The 15,789-nt window shown below is 54.1% G+C and overlaps 1 protein-coding gene across 1 annotated transcript; it reads right to left on the bottom strand.

The window, feature by feature from the left end:
* Window positions 1–6,293: 6,293 nt before the first annotated feature.
* LOC147090003 (uncharacterized) lies at window positions 6,294–13,316 on the bottom strand. Its single transcript, XM_085977201.1, has 2 exons — window positions 12,073–13,316; window positions 6,294–11,696 (listed from the first exon to the last, which is right to left on the bottom strand). The coding sequence occupies exons 1-2, from the start codon at window positions 13,298–13,300 to the stop codon at window positions 10,849–10,851; spliced, it is 2,076 nt and encodes a 691-aa protein (XP_085833327.1). The 5' UTR covers window positions 13,301–13,316; the 3' UTR covers window positions 6,294–10,848.
* Window positions 13,317–15,789: the final 2,473 nt, after the last annotated feature.

The raw sequence follows: 15,789 nt of genomic DNA on the forward strand, positions 1-15,789 counted from the left end.
TCCCGTACTGAATGGAATGGAATGCCCCCGCTGGCCATAGTTCTGTACTGGATGGGGTGGACAGTAGCTGCTGGACATTGTCCTGTACTGGATGGACAGTACCCGCTGGACATGGACCTGTACTGGATGGACAGTACTTGCTGGTCATGGACCTGTACTGGATGGAGTGGACAGTACCCACTGGACACAGTCCTGTACTGGATGCAGTGGACAGTACCTGCTGGACATGATCCTTTACTGGATGGATTGGACAGTAGCCACTGGACATGGTCCTGTACTGGATGGAGTGGACAGTACCCGCTGCACCTGGTCCTGTACTGGATGGGCAGTACCCGCTGGACATGGACCTGTACTGGATGGAGTGGACAGTACCCACTGGACACGGTCCTGTACTGGATGGAGTGGGCAGTACCTGCTGGACACGATCCTTTAATGGATGGATGGGACAGTAGCCACTGGACACGGTCCTGTACTGGATGGAATGGAGAATACCCACTGGACATGGTCCTGTACTGGATGTAGTGGACAATACCCACTGGACAATACCCACTGGACACGGTCCTGTACTGGATGGAATGGACAGTACCCACTGGAAATGGTCCTGTACTGGATGGAATGGACAGTTATCACTGGACACGGTCCTGCACTGATGGAGTGGACAATACCCGCTGGACACGGTCCCGTACTGAATGGAATGCACCCGCTGGCCATAGTTCTGTACTGGATGGAGTGGACAGTACCCGCTGGACTTGGTCCTGTACTGGATGGAGTGGACAGTACCCACTGGACACGGTCCTGTATTGGATGGATTGGACAATACCCACTGGACACGGTCCTGTACTTGATGGAATGGACAATACCCACTGGACACGGTCCTGTACTGGATGCAGTGGACAATACCCTCTGGACACGGTCCTGAACTGGATGGAATGGACAGTACCCGCTGGACATGGTCCTGTGCTTGTCAGAGAAGGCAGTACCCGCTGGACAAAATCCTGCACCGGGCGAGAGGTCCATCCCCTCTGGACTAGGCCCTGTAAAGTGGGTTTATCCACTGGACACAGTACTGTACTGGGGAGTGGACAGTATCCGCTGGACCTGGTCCTGTACTGGATGGAGTGGACAGTACCCGCTGGACACTGTCCTGTACTGGGGGAGTGGACAGTACCTGCTGGACATGGTCCTGTACTGGTTGGATTCGACAGTACCCACTGGACATTGTCCTGTACTGGAGGATGGACAGTACGCAGTGGACATGGTTCTGTAGTGGATGGAGTGGACATTACCTGCTGGGCACGCTCCTGTACTGGGGCAGTGGACAGTACCCGCTAGACATGATCCTGTACTGGAGTGGACAGTACCCGCTGGACATGGTACTGTACTGGATGGAGTGGACAGTACCCGCTGGACATTGTCCTGTACTGGGTGGAGTGCGCAGTACCCACTGGACACAGTCCTCTACTGGGGGGTGGACATTACCCACTGGACACAGTCCAGTACTGGATGGAGTGGACAGTACCTGCTGGAAACGGCCATGTACGGCAGGGGCGGGGTGGAGGGGGGGGGCTGTTGGTAAGTTTGGAGGTGGAAACCAATAGAACCACACACATTGTTGTCTGTGAAACCTTTATTGCTTTAGGCAGACTTTCACCCACGCCTCACTCCCCTGTGCTGTGTGTCAAGGAACCTTCCCTGCTCTGGGAGCTGATGCTGATCACACTACTTCCTGAGAAAGCAAAGCAACGCTCCCCAAGCACGGTTTACACACACAGTCTCGCACGCATGCTCAGGTAGACCGCAACCGACCAACGGATGCACACATACACTGAGAATCACACACGCACACAGTTACGCACGCACACTCCGACACACAGCAACCGACCAACGGATGCAGACATAAAGTGAGAATCACACGCACACTCAAACTTACACACATACACAGGGAATAGAAGGACATGGAATGGTGCATTAATGAGCAGAGTCCCCAAATAAAAAACTGCCTGGCATTCCAACATTAAACCATACTGGAGCGAGAACATGAACTAGAAAGTACATTCCATCCTCAATACACTAGTGCACCACCGCACTCTAGCCATGCATCAATACCCCTCCCTGTGCCTCCCTCTCTGCAATACACCAGCGTACACCCCCTCACCCCACCCTTCTCTCCCTGATACATTAGTGTGTGGCCTTCACCCTGCCCCCTCCCCCCCCCCGATAAACTAGTGTTTAGCACCTCAGCAGCCCCACTCCCAAACACACTAGTATGTACCCCTGAACTTGAGCCCCTCTCGATACAAGAGTGTGCACCGCCTCACCCAACCCTGCCTCCCCGATACACTAGTGTGCCCCCACTCACCCTAACAGTATGGGTGGAGATAAGAAATAGCAAGGGGCAGAAACCTGATTGGAGAAGTTTATAGGCCCCCTAATAGTAGCTATGCTGTTGGACAGAGTATTATTCAAGAAATAAGTGGAGCTTGTAACAAAGGCAATGTAATAATTGTGGGGCGCATATATCTTCATATAGACTGGGTAAACACAATTGTTAAAAGTAGCTTGGAGGACAAGCTCATGGAATGCATGAGTTTCCTAGTGCATTGCGGAACCAACCGGGGAGGAGGCTATTTTAGATCTTGTATTGTGCAATGAGACTGGGTTAATTAGTAATCTCATAGTAAGAGATTCTTTGGGGAAGAGTGATCCTAATATGATCAAATCACATTGAGTTTGAGAGTGATGTACTTAATGCAGAAACAAGAGAATTAAATCTAAATAAAGCCAATTACATAGGTATGAGGGGCAAGTTGGCTAAAATAGATTGGGACATTAAAGTTATAATGGTAGATAAACAATGACAGCATTTAAAGAAATATTTCTTAATTCTCAATGAATATACATTCCATTGAGAACTAAAAACTCCACAGGAAAAGGGATCCATCCATGGCTAACTAAAGAGGTTAAGGAAAGTATTAGATTAACAGGCTTATAATGTTGCAAAGAGTAGTAAGCCTGAGGATTGGGAGCTTTTAGAAACCAGCAAAGGGTGACCAAAAAATTGATAGAGGGAGAAAATAGAGAGCAAACTAGCAAACATAGAAGATAGGAGCAGGAGTAGGCCATTCGGCCCCTCGAGCCTGCTCCACCATTTAATGAGATCATGGTTGATCATCCAAATTCAGTACCCTGTCCCTGCTTTCCCCCATATCCCTTGATCCCTTTAGCCTTAAGAAATATACCTAATTCCTTCTTGAATATATTTACTGAATTGGCCTCAACTGCCTTCTGTGGTAGAGAATTCCACAGGTTCACCACTCTCTGGGTGAAGGAATTCCTCAACTCTGTCCTAAATGGCTTACCCCTTATCCTTAGACTGTGACCCCTGGTTCTGGACTCCCCCACCATCGGGAACATCCTTCCTGCTTCTAGTCTGTCTAGTCCTGTTAGAATTTTATAAGTTTCAATGAGATCCCCTCTCATCCTTCTGAACTCCAGCGAATACACGCCCAATTGACCCAATCTCTCCTCATAAGTCATTCCTGCCATCCCAGGTATCAGTCTGGTGAATCTTCACTGCACTCCCTCCATGGCAAGAATATCCTTCCTCAGATAAGGCGACCAAAACTGCACACAATACTCAAGGTGTGGTCTCACCAAGGCCCTGTACAACTGCAGCAAGACCTCCTTGCTCCTGTACTCGAATCCTCTCGCTATGAAGGCCAACATACCATTTGCCTTCTTAACCGCCTGCTGCACCTGCATGCTTACCTTCAGCGACTGGTGCACAAGGACACCCAGGTCTCGTTGCATTTCCCCTTCTCCCAATCTATTGCTGTTCAGATAATAATCTGCCTTCCTGTTTTTGCCACCAAAGTGGATAACCTTACATTCATCCACATTATTCTGCATCTGTCATGCATCTGCCCACTCACCCAACCTGCCCAAATCATACTGGAGTTTCTCGGCATCCTCCTCACAGCACACACGCCCACCCAGCTTTGTGTCGTCTGCAAACTTGGAGATGTTACATCTAGTTCCCTCGTCTAGATCATTAATATATATTGTGAATAGCTGGGGTCCGAGCACCGATCCCTGCAGTAAGCCACAAGTCACTGCCTGCCACTCGGAAAAAGACCCATTTATTCCAACTCTTTGCTTCCTGTCTGCCAACCAGTTCTCTATCCAAGTCAGTACCTTACCCCCAATCCCATGTGTTTAACTTGACACGCTAATCTCTTATGCGGGACCTTATCGAAAGCCTTCTGAAAGTCCAAATAACCACATCCACTGGTTCTCCCTTATCTATTCTACCAGTTACATCCTCAAAAAATTCCAGATTAGACAAGCACGATTTACCTTTTGTAAATCCATGTTGACTTTGTCCGATCCTATCACTGTTTTCCAAGTGCTCTGGTATTACATCTTTTATAATAGACTCTAGCATTTTCCCCACTACCGATGTCAGGCTTACTGGTCTATAATTCCCCGTTTTCTCTCTACCACCTTTTTTGATACATTAGCTACCCTCCAATCCATGGGAACTGTTCCAGAGTCTATAGAATTTTGGAAGATGACCAGCAATGCATCTACTATTTCTAGGGCCACTTCCTTAAGTACCCTAGGATGTAGATTATCAGGCCATGGGGATTTATCGGCCTTCAATCCCATCAATTTCCCTAATGCCATTTCCCTACAAATACTGATTTCATTCAGTTCCTCCCTCTCATTAGACCCTATGTTCCCCAACATCTCTGGGAGGTTATTTGTGTCCTCCTTTGTGAAGACAGAACTAAAGTATGTATTTAATTGGTCTGCCATTTCTTTGTTCCCCATTATAGATATTCCGCAAGAAATATAAAAATGGTTCGCAAGAGCTTCTACAAGTATGTAAAAAGAGCAGCAAAAGTAAGCGTTGGTCCCTTAGAGGCTGAGACAGGAGAAATTATAATGGGGAATAAGGAAATGGCAGAGACATTAAACACATATAGGGGAAGCTAGTCAAGTATATGGGAGAGAAGCGAATATAGGGTTATGCTGATAGTTAAATGAGGAAAGATGGTAAGAGGCTCGAGTGGAGCATAAACACCGACATGGACTGGTCGGGCCGAATGGCCTGTTTCATGCCGTATATCCTTTGTAATCCTATGTATCTGTCTTCAGAGTAGAAGACACAAAAAAATACCAGAAATAGTAGGGAGCCAAGGGTCTAATTACTAATATGAGAGTGAGGAACTTAAAGTAATTAAAGAAAAAGTACTGGAGAAATTAATGGGACCAGAAGTCAACATATCCCCTAGACTTGATGGCCTACATCCTAGGATTCTAGATGTGGCTGCAGAGATAGTGGGTGCATTGGTTGTAATCTTCCAAAATTCCGTAGATTTTGGAACAGTCGCAGTGGATTGGAAGGTAGCAAATGTAACCTCGCTGTTCAAGAAAGGAGGGAAGAGAGAAAACAGGGAACTGCAGGCCAGTTAGCCTGACATCAGGTATCCGGAAAATGCTGAAATCTATTATTAAGGAAGTGGTAACAGGACAGAATATGATTCAGCAGAGTCAACATGGATTTATGAAAGGGAAATAGTGTTTGACAAATCCATTGAGTTTCTTTGAGGATGTAACTAGCAGGGTAGATAAAGGGGAACCAATGGATGTAGTATATTTGGATTTTCAGAAGGCATTCCATAAGGTGCTACATAAAAGGCTGTTGCACAAGATAAGGGCTCACGGGGATGGGGGTAATACATTAGCAAGGATAGACGATTGTTGGTTAAGAGGCAGAAAACAGAGAGTAGGAATAAACGGGTCATTTTCAGGTTGGCAGGCTGATACAAGGATCAGTGCTGAGGACTCGGCTATTTACAATTTATATTAATGACTTAGATGAAGGGACCGAGTGTAATGTATCCAAGTTTGCAGACGATGCAAAGCTAGGTGGGAAAGTAAGCTGTGAGGAGAACACAGAGTCTACAAAGGGATATAGACAGGTTACGTGAGTGGGCAAGATGGTAGATGTAATAGAATGTGGGGAAATGTGAGGTCATTCACTCTGGTAGGAATAGAAAAACAGAATATTTTTTAAATGGTGAGAAATTATTAAGTGCCGGCGTTCAGAGAGATGTAGGTGTACTCGTACAGGAAACAGAGTTAGCATGCAGGTACAGCAAGCAATTAGGAAGGCAAATGGTATGTTGGCCTTTATTGCAAGAAGGTTGGAAGTCTTGCTACAATTGCACATGGCCTTGGTGAGACCACAGCTGGAGTACTGTGCACAGTTTTGGTCTCTTACCTAAGGAAGGATATACTTGTCTTAGAGGGTGTGCAACAAAGGTTCACTAGATTCATAGAAATTTACAGCACAGAAGGAGGCCATTCGGCCCATCATGTCTCTTCCGGCCGACAAAGAGCTCTCCAGCCTAATCCCACTTTCCAGCTCTTGGTCCGTGGCCCTGCAGGTTCCGGCACTTCAAGTGCAAATCCAAGTACGTTTTAAATGTGATGAGGGTTTCTGCCTCTACCGCCCTTTCAGGCAGTGAGTTCCAGACCCCCACCACCCTCTGGGTGAAACAAGTTCTCCTCAAATCCTTCTACCAATTACTTTAAATCTATGCCTCCCAGTTATTGACCTCTGCTAAGGGAAATAAGTCCTTCCTATCTATTCTATCTAGCCCCCTCATAATTTTATACAACTCAATTAAGTCTCCCCTCAGCCTTCTCTGTTCCAAAGAAAACAACTCCAGCCTATCCAACCTTTCCTCATAGCTAAAATTCTCCAGTCCTGGCAACATCCTCATAAATCTCCTCTGTACCCTCTCTAGTGCAATCACATCCTTCCTGTAATGTGGTGACCAGAGCTGTACGCCGTACTCTAGCTGTGGCCTAACTAGTGCTTTATACAGTTCAAGCATAACCTCCCTGCTCTTATATTCTATGACTTCGCGTAACAAAGTATCCCATATGCCTTCTTAACCAACTCATCTACCTGTCCTGCTACCTTCAGGGATAAGAACAGAAGAAATAGGAGCAGGAGTCGGCCATACGGCCCCTCGAGCCTGCTCCACCATTCAATAAGATCATTGCTGATCATCGACCTCAACTCCACTTTCCTGCCCGATCTCCATATCCTTTGATTCCCCTAGAATCCAAAAATCTATCGATCTCAGCCTTGAATATACTCAAAGACTCAGCATTCACAGCCCTCTGGGGCAGAGAATTCCAGATTCGCAACCCTCTGAGTGAAGAAATTCCTCCTCATCTCAGTCTTAAATGGCCTACCCCTTATCCTGAGACTATGCCCCCGAGTTCTAGACACTCCAGCCAGGGGGAAACAACCTCTCAGCATCTACCCTGTCAATCCCCTTCAGAATCTTGTCTGTTTCAATGAGATCACCTCTCATTCTTCTAAACTCCAGAGAGTATCGGCCCATTCTACACATTCTCTCATCATAGGACAGCCCTCTCATCCCAGGAATCAATCTAGTGAACCTTCGTTGCACCGCCTCCAAGACAAGTATATCCTTCCTTAGATAAGGAGACCAAAACTGTGCCCAGTACTCCAGGTGTGGTCTCACCAAGGCCCTGTACAATTGTAGCAAGACTTCCTTACTCTTATACTCCAACCCCCTTGCAATAAAGGCCAACATGCCATTTGCCTTCCTTATTGCTTGCTGTACCTGCACGCTAGCTTTCTGTGTTTCTTGCACGAGGACACCCAAATCTCTCTGAACACCAACATTTGAAAGTTTCTCACCATTTAAAAATATTCTGCTTTTCTATTCTTCCTACCAAAGTGAATAACCTCACATTTCCCCACATTATACTCCATCTGCCACCTTACTTCCCACTCAGTCTATCTATATCCCTTTGCAGACTCTGTTCTCCTCACAGCTTACTGTCCCACCTAGCTTTGTATCGTCAGCAAACTTGGATACATTACACTCGGTCCCTTCATCTAGGTCATTAATATAGGTTGTAAATAGCTGAGGCCCCAGCAGTGAATATCCTTGCGGCACCCCACTAGTTACAGCCTGTCAACCTGAAAAAGATCCGTTTATCCCTACTCTGTTTTCTGTCCATTAACCATTCCTCGATCCATGCTACTATATTGCCCCCAACCCCAAGAACCCTAATCTTGTGTAATAACCTTTTATGTGGCACCTTATCGAATGCCTTTTGGAAATCCAAATATACTACATCCACTGGTTCCCCCTTGGACATGCACTCCAAGGTCCCTCTGTTCCTCTACACTTCTCTGTATCCTACCATTTATAGAGTATTCCCTTGCCTGTCAGCCCTCCCCAAATGAATTAGCTCACACTTCTCCGGATTGAATTCCATTTGCCACTTTTCTGCCCACCTGACCATTCCATTGATATCTTCCTGCAGTTTACAGCTTTCTTCCTCACCATCAACCACACAGCCAATTTTTGTATCATCTGCAAACTTCTTAATCATGCCCCCTACATTGAAGTCTAAATCATTTATATACCACAAGAAAACAACGGACCTTGTACTGAGCCCTGCGGAACCCCACTGGAAACAGCCTTCCAGTCACAAAAACACCCGTCGACCATTACCCTTTGATTCCAGCCACTGAGCCAATTTTGGATCCCGTGGGCTTTGTCTTTTCTGACCAGTCTGCCATGTGAGACCTTATCAAAAGCCTTGCTAAAATCCATGTAGACTACATCAAACGCGCGACCATCTTTGTTACCTCCTCAAAAAATATAATCAAGTTAGTCAGACACGACCTTCCATTAACAAATCAATTATGATGATGAACCTTTATAAAACACCGGTTCGGCCTCAACTGGAGTATTGTGTCCAATTCTGGGCACCGCACTTTAGGAAGGATGTGAAGGCCTCAGAGAGGGTGCAGAAAAGATTTACGAGAATGATTCCAGGGATGCGTGACTTCAGTTACGTGGATAGACTGGAGAAGCTGGGGTTGTTCTCCTTAGAGCAGAGAAGTTTGAGAGGACATTTGATAGAGGTGTTCAAAATCATGAGGGGTCTGGACAGAGGACACAGATATAAGGTGATTGGCAGAAGAACCAAAGGCAACATGAGGGAAAACTTTTTTATGCGAGTGGTTAGGATCTGGAATTCACTGCCTGAAAGGATGGTGGAGGCAGATTCAATCGTGGCTTTCAAAAAGGAATTGGATAAGTCCCTGAAGGAAAAAAATATGCAGGGCTACGGGGAAAGGGCGAGGGAGTGAGACTAGCTGAAATGTTCTTGCAGAGAGCTGGCACGGGCTCAACAGGCCGAATGGCCTTCTTCTGTGCCTACCCGTTCTATAATTCTATGCTGACAGTCCTTGATTAATCTGTGCCTTTCTAAATGATGATTAATAGTGTCTCTCAGAATTATTTCCAATAATTTGCCCACCACTGAGGTTAGGCTGACTGGCCTGTAATTACTCGGTCTATCCCTTTGTTCCTTTTTAAACAACGGTACAACATTAGCAGTCCTCCAGTCATCCGGCACCACACCTGTAGCCAGAGAGGATTGGGAAATGATGGTCAGAGCCTCGGCTATTGCCACCCGTGCTTCACGTACAGCCTGGGATCCACGGATTGATTCCCATCGTGAGAGGGCTGTCCGATGAGGAGAATGGGCCTATACTCGCTGGAATTTAGAAGAATGAGAGGCAATCTCATTCTGAGAGGGCTCAACATGTTAGATGCGGAGAGGGTGTTTCCCCTGGCTGGAGAGTTTAGAACTAGAGGGCATAGTCTCAGAATAAGGGGTCAGCCACTTAGGACTGAGATGAGAAGTTTCTTCACCCAGAGGGTTGTGAATCTTTGGAATTCTCTACCCCAAAGGGCTGTGGAGGCTGAATCGTTGAGTATATTCAAGGCTGAGATCGATAGATTATTGGACTCTAAGTGAATCAAGGGATATGGGGATTGGGCAGGTATAAGTGTTGAGGCCAAAGATCAGCCGTGATATTATTGAATGCGGAGCAGGCTCAAGGGGCAATATTGCCTACTCCTGCCAATTCTTATGTTCTTCCTTGTACCCTGCCCCCCCTCCCCGATACACTAATGTGTAGCTCCTCACCAATACACTGCCATATCACCCCGCCCAGTTCTACTCAATACACAGGTGCACTCACCCCAATACCCCCTCACCCTGTGCCCCCTCTCTCCCCAGAGGCATGGGCACCAGCACCAAGGGGTTCTGGGCACTGGCTCCCACCTCTCAAACTATGACAGCACAGGTGGGAGGTCCCCAGAGTCACAACACACAGCTGAATTCCTATTGGTCCATTAGCGTTCATCGAGGAAGTCTTCACGGTCACCGATGGGGAGACACCCCATTCCCATCGACGGGCTGCCTGGACAGTGAGCAGCGAGGGCTTGCTGCAGGCTGGTGTCCGATTAAAACGCCGATAGAGGCAGCAAGTGAAAAGCTGCAGTACCACCTTGCAGTTTACGTCAAGTCTGTCGACCTGGGCAGCTGGCAGTGGGCCCTGCTCGTGGCGACTGCTGCCTCCTCTCCTAGGGCCAGGGCTCAAAACACCAGCCGCTCCCCTGGCCCAACGCAGCGGTCGGTGGAGAGGCGCAGGGCTGGCGCTGATGAACCCCACACTCGGCAGGTGCACCACTGGGAACACGAGTCACGAAGGGGGGGGGGGGGGCAGTCAGTGAGATCCGTCTCTTCACAAAGCAGCTTCTCTTTGAATGCGTGTCCTGTTGGGTTCTTTGTGCGTGAGGAAAGCGCCACTTATAAACATAGCACGGCCCTCAATGCCTCAGATAAACAGCACCGCTCACTCATCAGTCCCCAGCGCAATGCATCCAAAGTACAGCCGGTAAGGTCGGTCTCGGCACTCGGAGGCCCTCACAACGCTTCCTTGCTCTTGCAGTGTCCCTGGGCTCTGTGCGGGCACTGCTGTGGCTGGCCGCTTCCTCGCTTCACATAGGGTTTGCCGCACTCGCAGATACAGAGGATTTCCTCCTCAACCTTCTCCATCTCCTCAGCAGTGAGACCTCTGCCCTGCCCGCTTTCTCTGGCCGCCTGCTGCTGCTGCTGCTGGGCTACCAGGCACTTGTGCCTCTTCAGGGTGGAGGACTGGGTGAAGGATTTGCCGCACAGATCGCAGGTGTAGGGCTTCTCGCCGGTGTGAGTCCGCAAGTGCTTGACCAGCGTGGAGGAAGACACGAAGGCTCGGCCGCACTGCCGGCACACGTGGGGTTTCTCCCCGGAGTGACTGCGCTGGTGGTCCTTGAGGTTGGAAGACTGGGCGAAGGCCACCCCGCACTCGGTACAGACGTACGGCCGCTCGCCCGTGTGAGTCCTCATGTGACGCCGCAGGCGGGAGCCGAACGCAAACTTCATGCCGCAGAGGCTGCACTGGTAGGGCCGGTCCCCGCCATGCACCTGCAGATGAACCCGCAGCGCCGACATCCGCGTGAAGGACTTGCCGCATTCCACGCAGAGGAAGGGCCGCTCCCCGGTGTGGATGCGCTGGTGGTCCTGCAGCCCTCGCAGCCGGGTGAAGGCCTTCCCGCAGTCGATACACTCGAACGGGCGATCCCCCGGGTGGCACGTCAAGTGACGCTGCAGCTGGGACTCCTGCCCGAATGTCAGCTCGCACTCGGAGCAGCTGGGGGGGTTGTCCGGCCCCTGGTCCGGTCCCCCGTCCAAATTCCGGCCCGGTCCCCCGTCCAACCCCCGGCCCGGTCCCCCTCCCGCCCCCCGGCCCGGCCCCCCGTCCGTCCCCCGGCCCGGCCCCCCGTCCGCCCCCCGGCCCGGCCCCCCGTCCGCCCCCCGGCCCGGCCCCCCGTCCGTCCCCCAGCCCGGCCCCCCGTCCGTCCCCCGGCCCGGCACCCCGTCCGTCCCCCGGCCCGGCCCCCCCGTCTGTCCCCCGACCCGGCCCCCCGTCCGTCCCCCGGCCCGGCCCCCCGTCCGTCCCCCCGCCCGATCCCCCATCCGAACCCTGGCCCGGCCCCCCGTCCGTCCCCCGGCCCGGCCCCCCATCCGAACCCCGGCCCAACCCCCGGCCCGGCCCCCCGGCCGAACCCCAGCCCAGTCCCCCTCCTGACCCCCCTCCCGGCCCCCGACCTGGTCCCCGGTCCCGGCCCACGGCCGCAAGCTGCCCCTTGGGGAGGGAACACTTGTGTCTCTGGAGCCTGCCCATCTGACTGAAGGCCTTGCCACAGGCGAATGGCCTGGTCTCTGGGCTGCGTCTCTCCAGGCCGCTAGCTGATGTACGGCCCACGCCGCGCCCCCCACAGGCGTGGGAGCTCTGGGCACCCTGAAGTTCCTGGTGCTGCTTCAGCTTCTGCAGGTGGTCAAAGGAGAGGCCGCACCGGGAGCAACTGGAGGGCCTGAGCCGGGTCTGGTTACAAGGCTGCGTCTTCACGACGGCCAGGGTCTGGCCGCGCTCTCTACGCCCGTACGGGCGCGGGGCACCGTGGAGCTGCTGGTGGTCATGCAGCGTGGCGCGGCGCCCGAAGCACTTGCCACAGTCGGGACAGGGTAACGGGTGATCGCGGAGCGCACAGTTCAAGGCCCGGTCGCACTGTCTGTGGGCCTGCTGGTCCACGTGTGCCCGCTCACGCTCCCGCAGGACCTCCCCGCGATCGTAGGGCCGCCGGTCCTCGTGCGTGCTGCAGTGCCGCTGGAGGTTGGACATCTGCGAGAAGCTGCGGCCGCAGGTGCGGCAGATGAAGGGTCGCTCGCCCGTATGGGCCCTCTCGTGGCGACGCAGTTTGGACATGGAGATAAAGTCCCTCCCACACTGGGAGCAGCGGGACGACCCAGTCCTCCCCCGACTCATGCCTTGCTGCCCAGCCCTGGACAATGCCTCTTCGGCACCTTCCTTCTCGGGCTCTGCAATTTCGGAGCTGTCCCCCGCTCCCTCCGACTCGCTGGCCCCTCTCTCCGACTCCCTCGCCCCTCTCTCAGACTCCCTCGCCCCCGCTTCTTCTGACTCGCTGGCCCCTCTCTCCGACTCACTGGCCCCTGCTTCTTCTGACTCGCTGGCCCCTCTCTCCGACTCACTGGCCCCTGCTTCTTCCGACTCGCTGGCCCCTCTCTCCGACTCGCTGGTTCCCGCTTCCTCCGACTCGCTGGCCCCCGCTTCCTCCGACTCGCTGGCCCCCGCTTCCTCCGACTCGCTGGCCCCTCTCTCCAGGTCATTCTGGGGGTTGTCCAACACCACTTCCATTTGCAGCCCCTGTTGATTCCCCGGTGTGTCCTTCCACTCACGCAGGCCATTTTCAAGGGGGACCTCAGTCGCCACCACAGTCTCAGTGAGGTCTGGCTCATCCGTGTGCTCGGGGTTCATGGTCACAGGTACCTGGGAAAGAAAAAGAACAAGTAACCGGTGTGAACGCTCGCTGCACATCAGCAACTAAAACTAGCCGACCAACCGACCCAACGGGCAGGCCCAGGCCAACCAATCAACCCGACTGGCAGGCCCAGGCCAACCAATCAACCCAAGGGGCAGGCCCAGGCCAACCTGCAACCTCCTCCCTCTTGCCCAGGGCTGATCCTCCGCCCTCCCCACCGGAGGGGCAGTACTGAGGGAGTGTTGCACTGTCGGAGGGGCAGTACTGAGGGAGCGCCGCACTGTCGGAGGGGCAGTACTGAGGGAGCGCCGCACTGTCGGAGGGGCAGTACTGAGGGAGTGTTGCACTGTCGGAGGGGCAGTACTGAGGGAGTGTTGCACTGTCGGAGGGGCAGTACTGAGGGAGCGCCGCACTGTCGGAGGGGCAGTACTGAGGGAGCGCCGCACTGTCGGAGGGGCAGTACTGAGGGAGCGCCGCACTGTGGGAGGGGCAGTACTGAGGGAGCGCCGCACTGTCTGAGGGGCAGTACTGAGGGAGCGCCGCACTGTCGGAGGGGCAGTACTGAGGGAGCGCCGCACTGTGGGAGGGGCAGTACTGAGGGAGCGCCGCACTGTCTGAGGGGCAGTACTGAGGGAGCGCCGCACTGTCGGAGGGGCAGTACTGAGGGAGCGCCGCACTGTCGGAGGGGCAGTACTGAGGGAGCGCCGCACTGTCGGAGGGGCAGTATTGAGGGAGCGCCGCACTGTCGGAGGGGGAGTACTGAGGGAGTTCCGCACTGTCGGAGGGGCAGTACTGAGGGAGCGCCGCACTGTCGGAGGGGCAGTACTGAGGGAGCGCTGCACTGTCGGAGGGGCAGTACTGAGGGAGCGCCGCACTGTCGGAGGGGCAGTACTGAGGGAGTTCCGCACTGTCGGAGGGGCAGTACTGAGGGAGCGCCGCACTGTCGGAGGGGCTGTACTGAGGGAGCGCCGCACTGTCGGAGGGGCTGTACTGAGGGAGCGCCGCACTGTCGGAGGGGCTGTACTGAGGGAGCACTGCACTGTCGGAGGGGCAGTACTGAGGGAGCGCCGCACTGTCGGAGGGTCAGCACTGAGGGAGCGCCGCACTGTCGGAGGGGCAGTACTGAGGAAGCGCCGCACTGTCTGAGGGGCAGTACTGAGGGAGCGCCGCACTGTCGGAGGGGCAGTACTGAGGGAGCGCCGCACTGTCGGAGGGTCAGCACTGAGGGAGCGCCGCACTGTCGGAGGGGCAGTACTGAGGAAGCGCCGCACTGTCGGAGGGGCAGTACTGAGGGAGCGCCGCACTGTCGGAGGGGCAGTACTGAGGGAGCGCTGCACTGTCGGAGGGGCAGTACTGAGGGAGCGCCGCACTGTCGGAGGGGCAGTACTGAGGGAGTTCCGCACTGTCGGAGGGGCAGTACTGAGGGAGCGCCGCACTGTCGGAGGGGCTGTACTGAGGGAGCGCCGCACTGTCGGAGGGGCTGTACTGAGGGAGCGCCGCACTGTCGGAGGGGCAGTGCTGAGGGAGCGCCGCACTGTCGGAGGGGCTGTACTGAGGGAGCGCCGCACTGTCGGAGGGGCAGTACTGAGGGAGCGCCGCACTGTCGGAGGGGCAGTACTGAGGGAGCGCTGCACTGTCGGAGGGGCAGTACTGAGGGAGCGCCGCACTGTCGGAGGGGCAGTACTGAGGGAGCGCCGCACTGTCGGAGGGGCAGTACTGAGGGAGCGCCGCACTGTCGGAGGGGCTGTACTGAGGGAGCGCCGCACTGTCGGAGGGGCAGTGCTGAGGGAGCGCCGCACTGTCGGAGGGGCTGTACTGAGGGAGCGCCGCACTGTCGGAGGGGCAGTGCTGAGGGAGCGCCGCACTGTCGGAGGGGCAGTGCTGAGGGAGCGCTGCACTGTCGGAGGGGCAGGACTGAGGGAGCGCCGCACTGTCGGAGGGGCAGTACTGAGGGAGCGCTGCACTGTCGGAGGGGCAGTACTGAGGGAGCGCCGCACTGTGGGAGGGGCAGTACTGAGGGAGTTCCGCACTGTCGGAGGGGCAGTACTGAGGGAGCGCCGCACTGTGGGAGGGGCAGTACTGAGGGAGCGCCGCACTGTCGGAGGGGCAGTACTGAGGGAGCGCCGCACTGTCGGAGGGGCTGTACTGAGGGAGCGCCGCACTGTCGGAGGGGCAGTGCTGAGGGAGCGCCGCACTGTCGGAGGGGCTGTACTGAGGGAGCGCCGCACTGTCGGAGGGGCAGTACTGAGGGAGCGCCGCACTGTCGGAGGGGCAGTACTGAGGGAGCGCTGCACTGTCGGAGGGGCAGTACTGAGGGAGCGCCGCACTGTCGGAGGGGCAGTACTGAGGGAGCGCCGCACTGTCGGAGGGGCAGTACTGAGGGAGCGCTGCACTGTCGGAGGGGCAGTACTGAGGGAGCGCCGCACTGTGGGAGGGGCAGTACTGAGGGAGTTCCGCACTGTCGGAGGGGCAGTACTGAGGGAGC

Source organism: Somniosus microcephalus, unplaced genomic scaffold (assembly GCF_052327205.1).
Source record: "Somniosus microcephalus isolate GS21.2 unplaced genomic scaffold, FLI_Smic_1.0 unresolved_chr4, whole genome shotgun sequence".
NCBI classification, from domain to species: Eukaryota; Metazoa; Chordata; class Chondrichthyes; order Squaliformes; family Somniosidae; genus Somniosus; species Somniosus microcephalus.